At 40.9% G+C, this 17,664-nt stretch overlaps 1 protein-coding gene across 2 annotated transcripts in view; it reads left to right on the plus strand.

Moving 5' to 3' along the window:
* Positions 1–17,664, plus strand: part of LOC126383158 (contactin-associated protein-like 4) — a 146,468-nt gene that overhangs the window by 111,150 nt on the left and 17,654 nt on the right. For both annotated transcript variants that reach the window (XM_050033605.1, XM_050033607.1), the window contains exons 17-19: positions 55–273; positions 10,579–10,818; positions 15,965–16,189. In XM_050033605.1, coding sequence (XP_049889562.1) covers positions 55–273; positions 10,579–10,818; positions 15,965–16,189 — 684 coding nt within the window. The remainder of the gene's footprint in view (positions 1–54; positions 274–10,578; positions 10,819–15,964; positions 16,190–17,664) is intronic.

The following is a 17,664-nucleotide window of genomic DNA, read 5'->3' on the forward strand; positions in this document are numbered from 1 at the left end:
TCTGACTCCCACTTCCTGTCTCATCTGTCTCCTTTTCTTCTCCCTGCCGTCCAGCCTCCACTCAGGTGGTTTTCTCCTTCGACGTTGGTAACGGGCCGCTGGAGGTTAGCGTGGAGTCGAGCGTCCCGCTGAACGACAACCGGTGGCATCGAGTCCGAGCCGAGCGGAACGTCAAGGAGGCGTCGCTTCGATTGGATGAACTCCCTGTCGCCACACAGGAGGCTCCTGCTGATGGACACTTCCACCTCCAGCTCAACAGCCAGCTGTTCATAGGTGAGGATGAGACTCATGTGAACAGTTCCCTCATTAGTAGCAGCACTGGGGGCTTTGATGTCTCTTTGTCAACATCCTTCCAAACACAGACACTGTTGTATTTATAATAATAATACATGAGGTAGGCGGATATGACAGTATATACAGCATGCTTAGATTTATATTTGACAAATATTTACTTTAAAATATAGAGTGTATTCAAACTCCAAAGATCTATAATTTACTGGTAAAGTGGATGTTGCAGGGTTATTGCACAGGGATTGTTCCTGACACTATGTGATTGGTGTTCAGTGTTCATCACAGTGACGGCCTGTGGGAAGACACTGTTTTGTGTCTGGTTGTTTTTGTGTACAGCGTTGGGAAGCGCCTGCCAAATCTGCAGTTTATTAAGTGTTTTTCTGTCCATGTTGGTAAGTGTCCAGTCATGACGGATGTCCCTTTTTCCTTCTGCAATTTGCTGTTCTATGGCATATGTCTTCATTATTTCTGTATGTGTGATTGATGCACCAGCAATTCAGGCAGCAGCGCTCTGTTTTGTGCATAACAATGAAGTCATGTTAAGTTGAATACCAATCAGCAGTATTGGTCAGCTTTAATAGAGCTCTGTCACAGTTTTTATTGTCGGAGTAACATAGTTGTGTGCACATTGTAATTTCAGATAAAGATACGGACAATAATCACCTTTGATTTATTGCTGTGAAGGTGCCGCTCTTTGGTTTCACATAGGAGAACGGTCCAGCTCCTCTGCTTTGAAATCACAGCTGTCTCACACATGCTGCATGAGCTGCTATTGATTAAATGACACCAAGTGTTGCTAAATATGGAAGATGCCAGTCTGACACATTTATCAATATGGGATCCAGCACCTTACCTCTCACTCCACAGCTTAACCTACCAGGGAAGCAGCAGCATGTAGAAATCAGTGCCACAAAGTACAGACTTAGGCCCAATCCTATTTCATATTTCTACCCCTACCTCTTGTTTTTCAGTGTCAACTTGGCCCCTGGGAGCAGAGCTACAAGGGATTGTGGTTGAAAACTTCCCCTATGAAGTGGAACAGCCTTTCAAGATACTGATACGTCATTGATATTATGCTAGTTTTTACATAAACTGACATGTCGAGTATTGCTGGGCATTGCAAAAATGCCATCTTCTGCAGTGATGATTTGTCTTGCATGGACTACAGGCAGCTTTTAACGTTTGTTGGGCTTACAATTTGTTCACAATTTAGGTTTTACTATCAATCAGTCAAACAAGTCACCAAATTAAAAGAATACTGCTTCTTCTTTACAAGTCAATTAGCGGTGCTCTGTAGGCTAATGTTGGCACAAATGTTAGAGGGGGGTAATCTGGAAATCCAGATGCCCCACCCCTAGCAAATTTGAATTTGCCCTGCACGGGGATCTGACCCCGACGAGCAGAGCCCGTTGAATCGCCACCGGACCAATCAGATCAGTCTATCTGACAGAGGCGGGCTCTGGGCGGGCGTAACATGATGACAACAGCGCTGCACTGCAAGAGTCGAAAAGTAAACAGCCAAGATGGCAGCTGCCGAAGAACTACATCCATTCAATTTAGCTTTGGAAGAAACGCTAAGCCAACTACACCCTAGAAGCCTTCGCTTCCAGGAAGGCCGTTTTTGCTGTTTTGCCGATGGGATACGGCAAAAGCATAATATATCAGTTAGCCCCACTGGTCAGCAACTTTGCTGCTGGACTTTGATTAAATTTCAGGCGTCATATGCCATCAAAGGGTGAGGAATGCGATGTGGAAGTATGTTAAATCTGGGTTTATCCTGCACAAATCAGCAAAAGCAATGTAACTCCAGCAGCTTCTGGACATCCGCATACTCAGTCTTTATTTTGTCATCCTTGTTGTAAAGAAAAGGACCATAATACATTGAATAGACATTAATCTAAGATATACCAACAGTTAGTGAAAATTGTATATCTTTACTAACAAAGAAAATATATGCATTTGCTGCTCATGCTGCCATCTTGCCAGTGATTTCTCATAACACTCGGTTTGAAGTGTGCCCCTGACAAACCTCCACTTGGAGGGCCATATAGCCCTAACACTTCACCCTACCCCTCTATTCCAACAAGAATCAGGACACCCTTCCCCTAGATGTGTATGTGCAAAGCAGAGGGGTAAGGACGAAGTGGTAGAGGCAAGGGGTGTATTGGGATTGGGCCTTACTATACGTCTATCCTTAGAAAAATGCTAAAAATATTCTATCTTCTTTCACATGGGCTAATCTGTTATCGGCTAAATCCTGTTGTTTGATCAGCACTATTGAATATAAAAGGTGCCGAGTCGGCACATCTATTCAATAAGGCTTCTACTGCCTCTTATCCACGGTTCCTCAGTGTGTACTGGGATCCACAGACAGTATGGTTACCAAGTCTAATCTTCTCCTACAGAATCATCTTCTTAAGGGAAAACAAATAATCTGTTTCAAAGTCCTAAACTGCTATTGGCTAAATGCTGATCAGCATTTTGACTATGAAAGTGCTGAGTCGAGGGTTTCTGAACACTGAACAATAATCAATAGATAAATATAACAAAGCATGCACCAGGGAGCAGTGATATGTAGTGTAGTGTGGTGTGTGATGTGATTTCTTGCAGTGAGGGTCAGTAAATAATCTGTAAATGAAACTGAACCTGTAATTGATTCATCAGGCAGTCATGTAATTAGCCATCAGCAAGCTGAGAGCCTCTAATCCTGCAGACCTGCTTATCTCAGCGTCATCAGTTCAATACCACAATCTGAATTCTCTGTGTGACCCTCACTTGAGCTACAGGGGAAAAAATAATGAAAATCTGCCATTTATTATCAGGTGTTATCATTCTGCAAATATTGTGTTTGTCACTACACATCAGTAAACACACACTGCGGAGGGAAACCAACAAACAATAATGAGATTGGATGAAGGCAGCAGCAGCAGCAGCAGGGAAATCAAGGTGCATATTGATTGGCTGAATAATCCGCTCCGAGGTCACCAACATCAGCCTAAACCTAAATATATTTACCTCTGAATTATCAGTGCAATAAGCTGGAGTAAGTTGCTTAGATGTATGTGTTGGGATGGAAATGTGCTTGTATTGGTTTGGTTTGGACTTTGGGCAGCATCAAGGTCAAGCTGTTTAATTTGGATTCTTGCAGCTGCTGATGTGTCCTTCAGCAGCACCATGCTCTGCCATAGTGTCCTTCAATAAAACTTTGGAATGTGAAAATATTAAGGCACCATTACACTGTGTGAGTGACCGTGAACGCAAGAATAATTTAGGAGCAGCAGCCTGGTTTTGCTTGAAGAGACCAATTTGTAATTTAATTGCTAATTAGGCCTTTCATAAATATTTGCATACCCTCTTAAGCCCTGTTTGCACAGGACAAGTATTACCTGGGGACCTCTAGTAATTTGTAATAATTGGAGAGGTTGTCTGCTATCTCAATCCCGTGCCAATCTGCCATACCCGTAATTTGTCAAGTAAAAATTCTGCTGCAAATTACCTAGCATATTTCGCCAAACACAGAGGTCATTTGGCAATACTCCTCCCCATTTCAATATCATATGATGGAGTCTGCGTTAGAAGGCTCATCTTACTACATAACATGGAGTCCCAGCCCATACAGAAATTAAACCATGTCCCCTCGCACGTCCAGTGTCTGGTTTTGTTCATTGCTACCACGTTGCTCTTGTGGTTCAGAAAGTTTAAGAGGGGGTTAATTTCAATAAATTCAAGTAAGGGGTCATTTCTAAATCATATGAGGTCCCCTTTTAATACTATTCCCCTGTGAATAGGGCTTTAGTTGAGATAGGATGGTACATAGGCTGTAAGCCAAAACATTTCTATCACCACTGGTGGCTGGCTGCACTAGAGATTATAAACCCCGCCCCTTCGATATCAGTGGAAGGGACATAGTCCAAACAAAACAATCAAAGTACATGTCAAATCATTTTTTCCCAAAGATGGTCACTGCCATTTTACACAGTTGTCAGTACGCTGATGTATGTTCAAGTGTTTGACGACATGATTGAGAGGTGTAGGTGTGTGTGTGTGTGTGTGTGTGTGTGCCAGTCAGTGTGCTCACAATCAACAGCGCTGTTCGTGATCTTCGGGTGAGTGCATGGGCGGGAACTCAGTACAGCAGAGATCTCTTCTGCCAGACTCTAGCTCCAATTGACGTCACAGCTGCACAAGATGGCGCCTGACATATCTGGGAAATCATTTTTGTACAGTGGCCATAAGTGGAGACACGTTGTCCATCTTTATATGCAGTCATTGACTGGTACTAGCTTGTGTAAGCACACATCATATTTTGTTACACAGGAAGAAAACATAGTTGAATTTTGATGTAAGAATACGAAGAAATTGATATTTTTTTGGGCATATATTGCTAAAAAGGTGCAGAATATGGCCGTGTTTGTGATCTAAAAGGGTTAAAAATGCATTTTTCATTTCATCTCGACTTTAAGTACAAGCTCACAGAGCATCGAGCATGGCTGTGGACTCGTGTCTTGTTTAATTAGGCCCTGCCTAAAAGGCTAATGACCATGTCTTTCAAATTCAGCTGCCCCATTTGTAACAGCAGCTTCAGTAGTATCAAAACCTAAGAAGAGATCTCTTCTCTCTCTCCAGGGCCACAGGAGGCATTATCACCGGAAAAAAAAGCTTGATGTGTTTAAGCAAATGTTTTCATTTCTATGTTTGGGGCTTGGTGTTTGACGGCTAGCTCTGCAGGATTGCTATGCACATATACAATATCTTAGTGTGTGCAGTACATTCATGAGCACACAATCCCTCCCTGCAGACATGCAGCACTGTGAAGACAGAGTCATTTGGATTCACAGGCGTCAGCGTTGGCTTGTCTAAATTCATGAACCATCCTACCACACGCATTGTATTTATGAGTCTTGATTTGTAAAGCAAACTATTCCATTGTTTGAATCATAAGCTGCTGTGTTGGATTGTACAAAGTCATAAGCCATATCTCAATGTACACACTGTATTTATGAGCCATAATCCTGCCTTGCTTTATAAGGCACTGAATCCCATTGTTTTGATTAATAAGCCGTGTTATTGCCTCGCAATGGTTTATAATCCAAAGCATTGTTCATTTTCCAATTCCTTTATTGCTGTTTGTATTGTGCTAAAAATCCATACGCAGCAGTTTTGAGTGAGCTCAGTGGTAAAATGCAGAAATCACTTCCTTTGTGAAGCTTTAGAAGCAATTATTTTGTCTTGTTTGGAGAGTTAAGCTTCTGTATATTTGTACTGCATTGCTGTGTAGCAACTGATGTGCTCGACACAAAGTTTGCTGCTCTCTGCCACTGTGTGTAGACGAAGCACCCTCCTGTACGAGGATTTTAAGGATTCCTTTGATCTTCGCTTCACATATCCCTCGAAACGCAGCGCCGTTGACGTCAGATCATCCTGTAGTATATAATGTAAGCTGTATCCTGACAAGTGAAGGTTAGCTGGTAATCTGTGTTGACTGATGTTCTTTTTTTTTCCTCTAATCGTCTTTGCAGCGGCACAAAACACAGTTTACTCACGTAGTTTATTTGAAAAACTGCTGTGTCAAGGTATCTTTTCCATGATAGTGGAGGTTACATCAACTGGAAACAGTTTAGGGAAGCCTGGTATCACTATGTTTTCTACAAATGAGGGTGTAAACCCCTGGAACACAGACTGGGACTGGCCATCTGGACATTTGCTACCAGGCCACAAGGACACTTAAGCCTTGTTCAGACTGTCAGCCCAGATCTGTTTTTTTTGGCCAGAGTGATTTTAAAAAGTCTGGGCAGCAAAAGCTCCTAAAATATAATTTTTGAAAATCACATCACAACTACATTTGAAGATGATTTGACATGCACTTCCAGCTGTATTTTCTATGGATGGGTTATAGTGCGTTTTAGACACCCTGCCTGCTGAAATTGGATTTCAAAGTGTCTTTTGCATCACTAGCAATGCAACACACGACAACAACATCAAGTCCAGAGTGAGCAAAATCCATGGTGCTACTAGCAGAGCACTGTTTTACCACTCACAGTTCCCAAGTCTCAATGGGTTCAACTGGTTTTTGGTTAGATGTCTGAAATAAGGTCTGTGGTTAACACAAGCTTAAGAGATGTTCACATTTTGTTCCACAACATTAAAAATGTCAGCAAATACCATACTCATGAATTCTGAAGCTTTTACATCTTAAAAAAGGCAGTTGCTAACAAGTGGCTACATGAGACTATAGAACATCATCACGCCGATCTGCACCGAACACGGCTTTGCAGTCTTGTCATGGTGGAGACGTTGGGTCATGCAACCGTAGTGTAGCTTGTTTATAGCCTAACGTTAGCTTTTTTCTTCGGGCGAATGCATTTACGCTTCAATAATCATGACAGTGGTGTTCATTTGTGAAGATTATTTTGCTGAAAAAAAACATGTAAGTATCATAAACGTTTTTTGCCACAGTGCTTATTTTCAGCCAAGAAAAACAATGGAAAAATCCCATAGGCTTTTTTGATAAAGGAACCAGTGTGATGCTAAATTCTGCATTGGCCTACAGAAAAATGTCATACTTGGAGCACTCTAAGGAGGACAACATGGAGAATAAAAGTCCATGAATATATGCCGAAATAAATCGTCCTGTCTTCACAAATCCTTCACATCACAGTGATCACCTCGTATGTAAATAGTGTGTATTCTTATTCATTCTGATTGATGTACAGATACTGTATGTTCTTTGCAGCATAAGCAAGCATACACTGTACTCTATGTACACTGTCTTTGATCATTGATTTGATCTCTATCTCACACAGCAGATCGTCCTATAATGTTATTTGTATCATCAGACAATATCATGTTTTCATGTTGAGACTTTAATTCTCTTATCCCAGCTGAGGCTGCACTGTCAGATATGTGGTTGAACCTCTCACATCTCCTGAAGTTTGGATTCAACCTTTGAATGTTGTGCTTTTCCAAGCGTGATGTTGAGGCTCGCACATGCATCACCTTTGATGATTACTTTGATACTAATTGTTTTGTGTTCACACGTGTTCAAATGTGCATTAGTACACACTGTGCAGATTTCATGTTGAGACACTAGAGGCTGTGCTGTTTGATATGATGTCTTTAGGGTCGTACTGATGCCTTTGGTCAGAGGTGAAGTTTATCTGCATTTGGATTCTTTGATGTTATCTTTGATCTCCATGTCATTACGCTCTTTTAAGTTTTTCCTGTAGGCAGTGTCTCCATTTGATGCACAGTGAGTGTTATCCGTGTTGGAGCCGAAGAACAGCCACCACTCTGATAGTGTGCCTGATAGGAGAGTTTGTTCTCTAATGACCTTCCTTTCCTCTGTTTTGTTACTTTGATCAGAGGTGGTGCTCCTCAGGGAGCTGTTTCTGGTCCCTTCTGGAATCACAACTTTTACGCATGCTGCCATGTTAACCTTTAAAGCAATGCCTAAAGTTTCCTCTGTTATTGCTATAGCAGTACAAAAGAGTTATTTCGGGTGAGTGAATGTCCTTTTAATTTCTGCATAGACAATGTTAGGTGGCAATTGGTGCACTTCCAGTTCTTGGATGGGGATGAAACTCCTGGTAGAATCACCAGGAAAAAGGATGAATATCTAGAAAATTAATAAGAAAAAAACCCTCAAAAGCTCTATACCTTTGTGCTTAAAAACCTAAGGAGAGAAGTCCTGACTCAGTAATTATTCCAGTAGATAACATCCAACCGAGTTTAAAATGATCTTCTGTGGGGTGCTACTGTATCTCTGAAGCTGAAGTTTCCACTTTGTCAGACCTCACAACACATTTAACAGTTCACCGGTGCACTTTCAGATTCTTACTCAGTTTCAGATAAAAATGAGGCAGCGTTTTGTTCTCATTTGCATGCTGAATTTGCGACAAACTGTAATTTACATCTCTCTTCTTGTTCCTAGCAAGATATTTAGAGCCATCTGTCTCAACAACCTGGTGGAAAAACATGATCTTATAAACAGTGTAAAAGAAATTAAAGCTGATAGCCATAATTAAAAGCGGGGCTTTATAGTAGTGAAAAATACCAGGGTAGTATAAAGTATAATAAAATATCTCTGGTCAGAGGTTCTTTTAATTAGTGTCTTTAAATTTTAAGAATAAAGTGTTCACATGACATGACAGTCCCACAGGTGAGGCTAGATGCTACCTTTAAGATACCGGAATAAAGAGCTCTGGTGTTCTCCTACTGTTACAACGGTTCACAGTTATTTAAGGACAACCCAGTTGGATACTGACATCCTGAGTTAGAGTTGATTCAGTGTGTGTAACCTTGGTATCTTGCTTTTGTTCACACTGAAGAGAATTGCCAGGACTTTTAAAGATTTTGAGAGGGGGCCAACTTTTCCACGAATCTCATCCAGCTCTTGTTGTCACAAGAGAACAAAACAAAGTGCAAAGTGTACTAAATGTTTGCACGGACATGAAACAGCATTATGTTTCAAGTGCTATTGTGGTTCAAAGTGTGGTGACTTGTGGGTAACTGTCTGATGTTTTTTAAAGGTGGCGTAAAATTAGATGTAATAGCTGGTATACATTTGCTGTAATTCTGACACTGATTAACAAAATACATTTACATAAATGTCATAATACACATGTAAGGTCATATTATTAATGTGCATGTGAGAGCAGCCAGTGTGTCTCCCCTATGAATGATTGCTTAAAGATTTCCGATTCCAGGCAGGCTGTATTGGAGTCATTTAAAGTTTCCTGAATCTTATTATCTGAATGTTGAACAATGACTTTCAGTGGACTTAATAAGGATAAAAAATGACTCTTCATTGTGTTGTGTCAGAGGAAATGTTGAGGCAGGTCTCATATCCTGTGTTGCTTAGCTGGTTCAATAATTCATACGAGGCATATCGGAGAAGAGAGAGGAGGCTTGCAGGAGAGTCTAACAGCGCTCTGTGATTTATTGGTGTGAAAAGCTGCTGCTGCTGAACAATAGGAAGTTGTCAGCTTCAAACTCTGAGAGCAAAGAGCTGCCAGGTTTGTACTCTGAACACAATAACAGTTTCAATCTCTGATCTTTGTAAAAATGGGAGGTTGTCTTGTTTGAAGCGTGTGAACAATAGGTGACCATGTTACACCGCAGAGGGAATGTGCAATGCTGAATGCAGAGTTTTATCTTTTGTATCTGAAGTGTTGAACAATAAAGGCAGCGTGTGCTGTGTGTGCTGTCAGACAGGCAATCAGCCACTTATCCAGCGAGCAGCCAGCACGGCATTAGGCAGACGGACAGCTGATGAAACTTATGTCCCCGGTTCAGTTTTCCACCTACAGCTTGTTGCCTCATTGCTGTTTCATCGCTGTGTCACTTCATAAGAAGAGTGTTGACAGTTTAGAGCTTCTGGGGGAGCAGAGGTGACATGTGGATCTGCTGTAGATGACGGGAGGAGGAGAAATAAGAAACTAGAGAGAAAGAAAACGGATTTGTCAACACACAGACAAGTGTGTTAAAATAGATCCTTGGCTTAAGACAGGAATATTTGTCACCACTCTGTAGGGCTGTACGGAATAGTTCAAAGCTTGAAGCTTCATTCATGACGTTGACATTCAAATTTGTAAATCAAAATTCAACTGCTGTGCAGCTTCTTTTTTTTAACATGTCTAATCATTCTGTTTAAACCTGGTATTTCTGCACAGTTGCGGTCAGGCTGAAGTAATGTTATTAGTATTTTAATATTTGTAGATTTAGATTCCATGCAATCCCAACATTTCCAATAACCCCAGAGCGTTCTAAGTCCAAAAGTCAAAATTACAAAAGAAAAACATAGATGTAATAATTTCTAAAATTCACAACATGTTTTTATCGAATTAAATTTTCTACTTGTTTGTTGGTTTTTGGCTTTTCGAAAACAACATTTCACTGGCCTTCTTCCTGAACACAAAAGGAGGCATGTACCACTGTGAATGAGGTGGTCTAATTGCAGGCTAACAGCACCATTAATTACATTTATTCATTAAGGAAAGTTGATTCAATTATAAATAAAGACTGACTCATTTAGTCTGATGAATCACTTTATTCAAACTGAGGATTTTGTTCGAGGATTTTTTATTTTGTTTAGGGTGATGACGTCATAAATATGACAACAGACATTTGAGACTCCATTCAAAAACCTTAACAGAAGCCTTTAATGTAAAAACTGACATTTGGTACAACCCTGCTACTTAAGTGTGGGAGCTCCGGAGTCAGCTGATTAATTTAATGTCTCAAATGTAAATGTTATGCTAATGTCATGCACTGTTTATATGCTGTTAGGAGGCACAGCGTCCAGGCAGAAGGGCTTTCGGGGCTGTATTCGCTCCCTGCAGCTGAACGGCGTCACCCTGGACCTGGAGGAGAGGGCTAAGATCACACCCGGTGTTCGACCCGGCTGCCCGGGTCACTGCAGCAGCTACGGCTCACTGTGCCAGAACCAGGGTCGCTGTGTGGAGAGAGCTAACGGCTTCCACTGTGACTGCAGCCTGTCCGCATACACTGGAGTCTTCTGTCACACAGGTACACACAAACAAAGACACACAAAAGTAAAGTTTTCCAGTGGCAGGTGAATTTAGTGACTCCACCAGCTGCTTTGGTAGAAAAGCTTATGATCATTTTGTAGCAAATAAAAGCTGCATTCATTATTTTTTTCCCTTGAGGGCAGAACAAGACAGCAGATGAACAGCCAAGGCATATTATTGCCTTATGAAGTTGTTATGGGAAATACTTCAGAAAACAGCTATTGATTCACATTTCTAAAAGACAGAGAGCCACACTAGAGTTCATTTAGAGTTTTGTTTCTGTGCACCTGATCAGTGTGAGTCCAATAATCACCCTCCTTTTAGCTCTGTTTTTGTCTCCACCAGTTGTTTCTCTGGTACAAGACGCTTGACTTTCATCACCTGCTGTAGTCACTAGTTGTGTCTGTCTGCCATGTGATGCGGAGGAGTTAGCATACAGTCGGTTTACAGTGAGACAGAACTAAACAGTAAATGTGCCATATCACTGAAACAATAATTTAAAAGGGGCTAAAAAGCTCTGAAGAGCTGAGGGGTTTGTGATAAGGTTCAATATCACTCTATATTAAACTTTTTCATTAATTTTCCGTAACCGCTTATCCTGTTGGGGGTCATGGGGGGGCTGGAGCCTAACCCAGCTGACATTGGGTGAGAGGCAGGGTACACCCTGGACGGGTTGCCAGACTATTACAGGGCTGACACGTAGAGACAGACAACCATTCATGCTCACATTCACACCTACGGACAATTTAGAGTCACCAATTAACCTGCATGTCTTTGGACTGTGGGAGGAAGCCGGAGTACCCAGAGAAAGCCCAAGCTGACACAAGGCGAACATTCAAGAGTACCCAGAGAAAGCCCAAGCTGACACAAGGCGAACATTCAAACTCCACACAGAGGGGCTCTCCCTAACACCCCACCCCAAGTTCAAACCAGGAACCCTCTTGCTATGAGGCAACAATGCTAACCACTGCAAACTCACTGTTCTAAGGTTACGTTTTGCAGTCATACTGTATGGATGTATTATAGTGGTAATAAGCTGTCAGAACATTGACGCTTCACTTCTCAAACCACCTTTGCAGTGTCACCCACGTCTCCACTTATAATTTGCTCAAAATGTTCATATTGTTGCCCAGTTGTTGCTTAAATGCACAACTTCAATTCAGTCCAGTGTGATGGTTTTTGTTGTATCTGTAGGTTAGAGTGCTTGGCTCTACCTTTGTTGGAAACCCCTCTGTTCTCAGTCATTGATTGGCTAACCTGACAAACCCACTGCTGGGTTATCTTTAGATCTGAACGCTCCCAGGCACCAATCTGATGCTCAACATGGTCTTGCTTGAAGATATATTGAGAAGTCATAGTTTATATTTAGCCATACTTTGGTAGGATTATGCCTGTGGACACACTGAGCTTATGGATGGACAGCAGAAGTGGTTTGAGAAGATTCTTTAGACATTTTATTGGTTTTATTTAGCTGACCACAATAACTGTGAAAGGCAAAAGTACAGCCAAACTTTTTAAAGTCTAAAGATGGAAAAGTATATGATATTCAAAAGTTAGATTTTGGGTGGAGTCAACCTTCAGTGGCATCACCTGCCTTGACCTCCCTGTAGGAGACTTGTCAAACCCTGTTACATTAACGTGCTGCACGATGTCACTTCATGCCTCTATCCCCTCCCTCTGGTCTGCATTTACTGTTGTTTGCTCATAATATATCTCAACAGCTAAGGTTAAAGCTGTGTTGATGTCCTGTGTCCGCTTGTAGTTCTTTGGGGAGAAGAGTCCCAGCAGCACTTATTTTGAGCAGAGTCTTGAACTTCTGTCTCAGTAAAGATAACTTCTAATAACTCTTATGGATTAAAAATAACAGTGTGAGTAACGACATCCTCCATGTGTGGGTGTTCATCTGCTTTGTCTAAAGATTAAGAATTTATATTATATCAGAAAACTTTTCACCACTCGCACTGTACTGAACATTCGTCAAGAAACGCTTAGCTGCTACGACATCAAAGGTTTAAAGCAAATAGTGTTTGTCTGATGTGTTGGTGTTTTATTTTAGTCATTTATTTTATCTGTAGTAATGCGTCATCACATTGACCTTTATGCTGTCCATGTGTTCAATAACTGAAGTGAGCGCAGCCATTTTTGACTTTTTGAAAAGGACTCCTCCGTCCTCCCACCAAATATTGATATCTACTGATATATGCCCCCTCGTGCTGAGTCAGAGTGAAAGTTTGTTTTTGATGTCTTTGTGAGTCACAGTGACACACTCCAGCTGTGTTTAATATTTAAAGTTCATCTCTGTTTCCTGTTGAAAACTGAAGGCAAGGTTTCGACAGATCTAAAGACTATTTTCTCTTTTTTTGTCAACTCTCCACATATATTTTGAGAACATGTTTTTATTCTTCCGCTAACTAATCAGACATGCAGAGTTGTTCTGCTGCCTCCCCAGGAAGTTAATTAAAGCTCTGAAAAATCTGTAAAGCCAGTCTAATTATATGTTTTGTACTGTGCTCTTGAAATTATCATTCATTTACTGGTTGGAAAAAAAACACCTTGAAATGCAAAAAAAAAAAAAAAAATATTTAAAGGTTTCAAAGTAGAATTTTGTTCATAAAGGATTAAGAACTTAATGAGGGTGTTAGTTCATATTCTCCAGTAGTGATTAAAGCTGAAAACAAAGAGAACAGTGTTTCTCAGATGGGGGTACAGGTACTTTTGAGTGCTGCAGGGGGTATGTCAAGTTTTTTAAAAATGTTAATTTAAAAGATATCGGTCAGGCATGATTCCTAAAATAATTATACTATAATAGGTTCATTAAAAAATGTAAATCTAAGTTTGATGAAACAATTTTACATCCAATATGCATATTTTCTGGTTATCTTTAACTGGGGTAAACTGCTGCAACAAAGTCAATCACCTTCATGACGACGTTGTTCACTGTGTGTTTCTACCAACAATGTTTTGCACTGGTCAGGGGGTGCCTGGCTGAAAAAAATATTTTAAAGGAGGTACATTATTACGCCTCCACGTGAGTGAGGCATTATGTTTTCAGGTTGTCTGTCCCATTCTTCTGAACACAATATCTCAAGAAAGCCTTGAGGAAATTTGTTCACATTAGGCACAAACGCCCAATTGGACACTTCAACAATGAACTGATTAGATTTTAATAGTCAAAAGTCAAGGCCACTGTGAGCTTGCATCCATCTCATTCTCATGAATGCAATATGTCAAGAACACCTCAAGAGAATTTCTTCAGATTTGGCATAATTGCCCACTTTGACTCAAGAGCGAACTGATTAGAATTTGGTGGTCAAAGGTCAAGGTCACAGTGACCTCACAAAACATGTTTTTGGCCATAACTCAAGAATTCACATTCGGGAATTATGACAAAATTTCACACAAATATCAAATAGGATAAAATGAATGATGACGAAATGATGACATTTTATATCCCAAAGGCAAATGGCCACACCAATGACGTGACGTTCTGCCAAAGCACTTTCTTAGTCGTTATTCAATGTAACTTGACAGGTTCAGAGAGGCATACAACCGCAAGGAGGTTTGTCTAGTTGAAAAAAGTCTGACAACCACAGTAAGACTTAGAAAGTTAAGAAAACATTAATCAATAAAAATGTTTGATGATCAAATAATTGTTGATATAATCTAACAAAAAAAAATAAAAGGTTGCTCAAGCTTCTTAAAAGTGAGCATTTTCCTGCTTTTCTGTTTGTGATGATTTTGAAGTCATCACTTTGCTACTGTTGGTACTTTTTTGTTAAGTTAAATAGTAATTGGCCAGATGTCCATGGGGTGACTATGTCCAGGGACTACAAGATGAAAAATAGTCTTTTGGCTAATCTGTTTTATTGGTTAACAATATTTTTTATTATGCAATATCTCTGTCAAATAAACTCTTAAGCCCTGGTGAATTCTGGAACTTCCTCCTCTGTGCTGCATGTAAGCAGCATATTATAGACAAACGCGTGGCTTGTACAAATATGTATTTTTTATTTTCTGTTTTGAACTTACCTCCCTGATGAACAGAAATTGCAGAAGATCACCGGAGACTTTGATGGATTACACACAGCATTTAATGATGGCTCGATCAAGGAGAATCACAGTGGAACATACAGAGTGTAACACAGTGTATGCCGTTTAGAGATCCTGATGGTGGCCTTGTCCAGACCTTGTATTTAACCCTAGCAGCTAGGCAGCATGGTGGCGCAGTGGTTAGCATTGTTGCCTCACAGCAAGAGCGTTCCTGGTTCAATCCCATGGTGGGGTAGCCCTTCTGTGCAGTGTTTGCATGTCACCCTGTGTCAGGGTGGTTTTCTTCCACAGTCCAAAGACATGCAGGTTAGGTTAACTGGTGGCTCTCAATTGCATGAATGGTTGTCTGTCTCTATTTGTCAGCCCTGTGATAGTCTGGCGACTGGCAAATGTTTTCTTCATCAATCTACAAGTGTGTAAAGATTCTATTGGTCACTGACTCTAAACAACCCAATAGCTCACCTTGCTCGCTCTAAATCACCTTGTCTTTCTCACCAGTCATGCACGACAGCATATCTAGGAAGAGACTATGTCTGCTGAGTCTGGGGCACAGGACAACCTTTCGTTTCGTAACTTCGGTTGCTGTAGTAACAGAGCCAGCCAGTGCCTCTTATCTGGGTAGCAGTGCTTCCTCCATCAGAGTTGGAGATAATGGATGAAACATGGCTGCAACAGAAGTAGAGAAGCCTGACCTGAAGGCCTCTTTTAGGCCTGCTGCTGACCCGAACATGACCTTAAGCACACCTGTCTCTGTCTGCCTGAGGGTGAGGGTTCCAATATAGCAAAATTCCTTCACACTTCCAACAAGATAAAAAAATATTAAGTTGAATACAGGGTTTGGAAACTGCGACTTAAGTCTGTATTACTATCTGTTAAGATAGGGATTTGATCTTATTGTTAGTGGGACTGTCACTGGCACTGTCCTTCTACGCCAGAGGTTGTGGGTTCGAGTCCCATTTGGGATTAAGAATTTACCAAATTTAATCAAGCTACCATGTTAAAAGTCAAGTTGTCACCACACCAAGGAGTGAATTAAAAATTAGTCACACTGCTAAATGTCCATGTACATCAAATCAGATATGTTCTTCCTTCAGAGGTGTCGGCGAGCTTCAAGTCAGGGACATCCGTCAGCTACACCTTCAAGGAGCCGTATGAGCTGAGCAGGAACAGCAGTGCCCTGCCATCCTCCATCTACTCAGACATGACTCTGAGAGGAGAGAACATCTCCCTGAGCTTCAGGACCAACCAGAGTCCGGCTCTGCTGCTCTACGTCAGCTCCTACTACAGAGAGTACCTGGCCCTGCTCATCAACAAGCACGGTGAGGAGGCTTTTATTTTGAAGTTTGTTAACTGTTGCACAAGCATGAAGTAGAGCATCTATTTTTCATTTAAAGTCATCTTATCTACTTTGACCCCGCTTTCCTGCAGCTTTTATTTAGATTCTTTTTCAAACATGATTGCACACACGATTAAGTGTATCAGTTTTTATGCCAAACCTCTTCAGCACCTCTCCTCCTATTCACTTCCCTCTCTCATGCCTTTTTCTCCTTCATATCATTTAGACTTGAAGCTGAATGTCCTCTATTATTCATTAAAGCTTCTCATTTTTTGCTTTTTTTTTTTTTTTAACCCTGTTCGCCTCCTTCTCCCTTGCAGTCTTCTTTTACCATATTAACACCTTTTTCAAATTATTCTTCCTTCTGGTTGATCACATCTCTTTACCTCTCTTATTCTTCTTGGTTGTACATCTCCCTTCTTTATATTATTTTGTCCACATTTTCACACCTAAAATGAAAAATCTTGTCAAGATTTATGCTTCCTCAACTTTTTTCAATTACTTTTCTCTGTTGGCGTCTCCTCCCAACCTCTCATCTTACCTCTCCTCCCCTCTCCCTCTCATTCCTGTCATCTTCTCCTGATATCGACCTCTCCTCCTCTCCTACCTCCTCCATCTCCTCTTCCTCCTCCTCATCCTCTGCTGTGCTCTGCAGCTTTACCAGATCAGGATCTGTCAGATCTTTCCTCTCTCTGGATTCACCCCGTCAGCCTCTGCTGCCTTTTAATCCGTCCAGCCGGGCTGGCTATTATGTTTTGTCTCAGGCTGGAAAAAAAAGTGCTCGCTGGTCTTCTCACTGAGACCTGATGAGTGATGCTGAGGGAATAAAAGTTTGGTGGGCTGCTAATGGGTGGCAGGTCAGTGTGCTGCTGAATAAAACTGCAGAAAACTTGCTGATGTGTTTTATACACTTTTGTGTAAAATAATTATGTTTGGCTTTTAAGAGTAGTAGGAGGCACTTTGAATTTAAAATTACATTTTCAGCATCCAGTAGTCTAATAAAATTGGCACTTTGCTGCCAGATTAGCTGTAAATGGATTTTTTTGCTGGTGTTAATGACTCAGAGAAAGCTGATGGACAGCAGGGCATTAAGGTTTCATGCTGACCGTGGAGTCGTCAGGTAAATGCACTTAAACTGAAGTGTCCAATTAAATCCCTGAAAGCTTTCTCTTATTTGCCCAGAGATGGCTCATTTCTTCCTACCTCCTCAGCCCAAACACAACCTCTCTACTTAAGGCATCATTTAAAGAATAAATGTGTTATCAGAGCAGCTGGTTCATGTAGCTAGAGGTCCTCCTACAATAACTAATTATTCCTTCACATTCCCTCTGAAAGACAAGTAGTGATTAGTGGTTGTGAGGCTTTCATGTATTATTTATTGTGTTTATTAAACTAATACAGCACATGCTGTAAAAAAATCTTTTGAAGGACAAGTTGTAAGTTCTTATCTTTCCTTAT

The sequence above is a fragment of the Epinephelus moara genome, chromosome 21, assembly GCF_006386435.1.
Source record: "Epinephelus moara isolate mb chromosome 21, YSFRI_EMoa_1.0, whole genome shotgun sequence".
Classification (NCBI taxonomy): domain Eukaryota; kingdom Metazoa; phylum Chordata; class Actinopteri; order Perciformes; family Serranidae; genus Epinephelus; species Epinephelus moara.